General features: G+C 41.4%; 1 protein-coding gene across 1 annotated transcript in view; it reads right to left on the bottom strand.

Annotated features, from left to right (window-relative positions):
- Positions 1-4,400, bottom strand: part of LOC106810523 (alkaline phosphatase-like) — a 12,064-nt gene that overhangs the window by 7,485 nt on the left and 179 nt on the right. Inside the window, exons 2-4 of the mRNA XM_014813903.1 lie at positions 2,455-2,675; positions 1,436-1,613; positions 578-744 (exon numbers count right to left, since the gene is read on the bottom strand). Coding sequence (XP_014669389.1) covers positions 578-744; positions 1,436-1,613; positions 2,455-2,675 — 566 coding nt within the window. The remainder of the gene's footprint in view (positions 1-577; positions 745-1,435; positions 1,614-2,454; positions 2,676-4,400) is intronic.

Below are 4,400 nucleotides of genomic sequence, written 5' to 3'. Positions count from 1 at the left end.
GACACACACACACACACACACACACACACACACACACACACACACACAGAGAGACACGCACACACACACGCGCACACACACACGCACGCACGCACGCACAGACGGACAGACAGAGAGACATGCACACACATGCGCACAGACACAGATACATGCACACAGACACGCGCACTCATTCACTCATTTTTTAAACAATAACAAACAAAGGTACGCCATTATTTTAGTTAAACTGTAGGATAACCAGTTTTTCAGGCATTCAGGCAACCTAGGCATTCAGCATTAGCAGTTCATTGCACTGCGATTTATTTTACGAACACTCGTTTCTGCATTATCCGACATTTTAATGAATTTTCCGATACATACACATTAATTACTTAACCAAGTAATTACTTAAGTAACTTATTTATTTATTTATTTTTATTGGTTATTATTATTATTATTATTATTATTATTATTACTTTATTTTCTATTTATTTACATTTTTATTATTTATTGTATACACACATAGATTAAAAACAGCATGATGCATGCACGTATCAATGGGTCAGTATCAATACGTCGCCCATGCTAGACTACGCACGTTTATTTTCCTGCCTGGATCGTCCTCTATAAGTTGTCGTGTTATGTCCTTGCAGTCAGTATTGCCTTCAGTATCTATCTCCCAATTTCGCTCAGGAGCGTTGGCGTATAAGCCTGCTGGTGATGCGTCCATCACTCGGGCTGTTGTTACGAGCCCGGTTGATTTACCTGAAGTAAGATTACTTAGCTTTATTCATAACTAGCTTTTCTCCCCCACCTCCTTCTCTCTCACTCTCTGCCCCTCCTTCCCCATCTTTTCTGTTTCTTTTGCCCCCCCCCTTTCGCTCTCTCTCTCCTTCTTTCTCTCTCTTTCTCGCTAGCTCGCTCTCTCTCTCTCTCTCTCTCTCTCTCTCTCTCTCGATCTCCTTTTCGCTTAGTCTATCTCTCTTGATCTGTCTTTCTCTTTCTCTCATTTTCTGTCACACTGTATTATCTATATATTTTACACACTCATATGCACATACAAACAGAAACACACGCACAGGTAAGGTAACACTAGAATACCTCAGCACACGCCAGAACGCAAGCGTGGCACAGACACACGGTTAAGAATAAGGTAGACACATTTACGCGTGATCAAACACATGAAGCACATGAATGTAATAGGGTTCCGATGTATTGTATGTGATGGAATAATGTTACTCAATGCTGATGTAACCTGCACACAGAGAATGACATCGCATGTGTTTTGGGAATGATGTGAGAGGATATACACGACTAGCTTAACTTACTACTAACACATACATAACTTTGGATGTAGTTGTTGCTGTTTGGTTTTAGGTATCTTTGTTTCAGAAATACTATTAGTTAGGGTAAGAACTCCTTAGGCATTTCTTACTTGCTGGAACAGCTTAATTACCTTCAGCCTGGGCCCAGTCACAAATAGAAAGCACTGTCGCCCCTTCTGCCGATGGACAATGTCCTCTTTCCACTAGAGTATCATCCAGACCGATGGTTCCTTTTTTCCCTTTAACTCCAGACAGATAGGCTGTGGCTGTACCAGCAGAATCGGGAACTTGGAAGTCTGTATTGTAGGTCTAATGTGAGAATGTAAACATAGAAGAATGAAGAATGTGAGTATCTATAATGTTATATTATAGAGTGCATGTATTTAATTTAAGATGCAAAACAAAACTTTTTTAAAGTATACGTATCTCTAGATTTATATATTAATATAAGATTATTATAATAAATGTAACGTTGAGTCATTGGAATGCAAGCTAATGAAACTGTAGCCATAGCCAATAAACGTGTTAAATATAGCTAAACCCGCATGATAAATCGCTCATATACGTGATAAAACACACTTCCACATGATAAACCATAAAACTACTGGTAGATGAGTGCTTAAATAATGAAACAGAAAGATTTCTTACGCGGCTCCCCGGAAGGACCTAGCTGCCACTGCCTACAAATATATTAAAAATTTACCCCCTATGACCCGTGACCTCTACTTTCGCAACAAGGTGTTTTATGATCAAACAGGTAAGGATTAAGGAGAAATTCAAATTTGTGTTGGATCCCCCACCGAGACTTTGCGATTTACCCGGTGCTTATTGTTTTCCCAAACAGTCGGTTACATTATTTCACATAATTATATTCTTTAGAAGAGTACGAAATATTGTGACGAAGAGTAGTAGAATCGCATAAGTAAGATATTGCGCATTGAAATCGAAATTAATATATGCGAGCGTTGACATACAATAATACATGTACCGCGAACGATGAATGAAGCCAATTAACTTTATAGAAAAAAAGGAAAATGCCTATACTAAGCATTATCCTCTTTTGATAACATACAAATTACTGATTCTTTTACGCATGCAAATAACGGGTTGTGTCACTTTAACTGGCATTACATTTGCCGAAATGCGATACCTTTGCAAGTCCGGTGTGCTGCCATTTTTCCCACTCAAGAAACTCCTCCTCTCCTGTTTTTCCTTCCATTTGACCTTTCAGTATCCTGCCAGCGAACTGTGACGGGAGGCCCATGCCATCGCCGATGAATAATATAGCATTCTTAGCAACGCCGCAGTTATATTCTGTGTGTAGGTACTTGTTTAAGAGAGCTTGAGTTTGATCATTCCAAAATTGCGCATCTGCGAATAATAGATATATTAATGATTATTAAATATAAGGACATTACACGTTTTATTTTGATTATTAAGGGCATTAATAGGATACGATTTAGAAAAAACAATATATATATATATACGCACGCCCGTGTGTGTGTGTGTGTGTGTGTGTGTGTGTGTGTGTGTGTGTGTGTGTGTGTGTGTGTGTGTGTGTGTGTGTGTTTGTGTGTACAGGTGTGGTGGCTGACTATGTGGTGTATCACTATACTGGTGTCACCTCTCTACACATGATATCTCTGCGCCATGCCTGACTTCACAATGCCTCTCTACCTAGCGTCTCGCAGTGTCACCAACTCAGCTCCTCTGCACGAAGCGCCATCTATCCGCACCAGTAGCAATTATTACCAGTAACAGATACCCGACGGTCGATCACGGATACGCTTTTTCTTGACACGCACATTTTCTAGATTCTGAGTTCTTCTACGATAGAAGACCCCAGCTGTGCAGCCCGCTGCTAAATGCTGAGCGTGTCGGGGATCGTTACATGAATAGGTTCACGATTCAGTTCAGAGAACACGATTTCACGCAATGGCGGAGCGGCAACAATGGCGGCGGTATAACACATGCAGAAGGCAGAAAGGTTCGATATGATATGACTACTAGGCACTTTCATTTAATTAATTTTTTTTTTTTTAGGGTTAGGGTTAGGGTTAGGGTTTTTTTTCAAGTGCCTAGTAGTCATATCCTAAGTGCTTAGTAGTCATATCATATCGCACCTATCTGCCGGGTGCATAGCACATATCAGTGCTGCTGCTGTCGTTAATAAGGTCATATGTAGCCGTCGCTGCGGCGGGGGGACTTCACCGCCACCATCCCCGCCGGATATCATCGCCGGCGAGCTAGCATTTGTTCTGTCAACGCAGCGGCGTAATTAAAATGTCGCCGCTTCCGCTTGAAAGGTTACATCGCAATCAGTTTTAAATTGCTTAGTTAAAGCTCTGACAGGTAGCATCCATGACGTATCGTAGAAGGGCTGTCGGCAGCGCCGCCATGCGGACGTAACAAGTACCTTGTATGGGATTTGTATGTATGACGTTGTTGTTGTTGTTGGTGATATATTCCGCAGTTTTCGCCTGCGTCGGTCAAACGTGATGTGTGAGCAGTACGGTATAGCTGGGAGTCCCCACCCCACCCTTCCTTTATAATGTCATTAGCGTCGTCCTTCCCATCTTCTCCTCCCCATTATTTATTTGTTTATTTATTTATTTATTTATTTATTTATTTATTTATTTATTTATTTATTTATTTATTTATTTATTTATTTATTTATTTATTTATTTATGCACTGATTTACCTATCTGCGAGATGACGCCAGTGCACAGCAATAGACGGACACCACGCCTCACATCGCTGTGCTCGGCGCTATCCCCCCATCCAGAGAGACATGATACAAGATTGCGTGGCACAGCTTTGCTGTTGATCCTAAGCGCTGCGCGCGGATGAGACGCGCAGTTCCGCGGGATATGCGCACGAGACCGCGGGGATGGTCAAGTATGAAGCGCTGTCCGCAGTGGAGACGTGCGCCAAATTGGAGGCCCGGCGCACGTCTCCACAGCGGTCAGCGGATGGTCTGTACTTTTAGAAGATGACAATGATTATATATGGACGATATTGTCGGAATTTGAGATTAGAAAACAGTAACAAAAATCGCTGAGTCATGCTCTAGATTAGCTGAATAAAAACGATTAG

The sequence above is a fragment of the Priapulus caudatus genome, unplaced genomic scaffold (assembly GCF_000485595.1).
Source record: "Priapulus caudatus unplaced genomic scaffold, Priapulus_caudatus-5.0.1 Scaffold448, whole genome shotgun sequence".
NCBI classification, from domain to species: Eukaryota; Metazoa; Priapulida; class Priapulimorpha; order Priapulimorphida; family Priapulidae; genus Priapulus; species Priapulus caudatus.
Note: the sequence above shows the minus strand (reverse complement) of the source record. Positions and strands in the feature narration are given on the sequence as shown.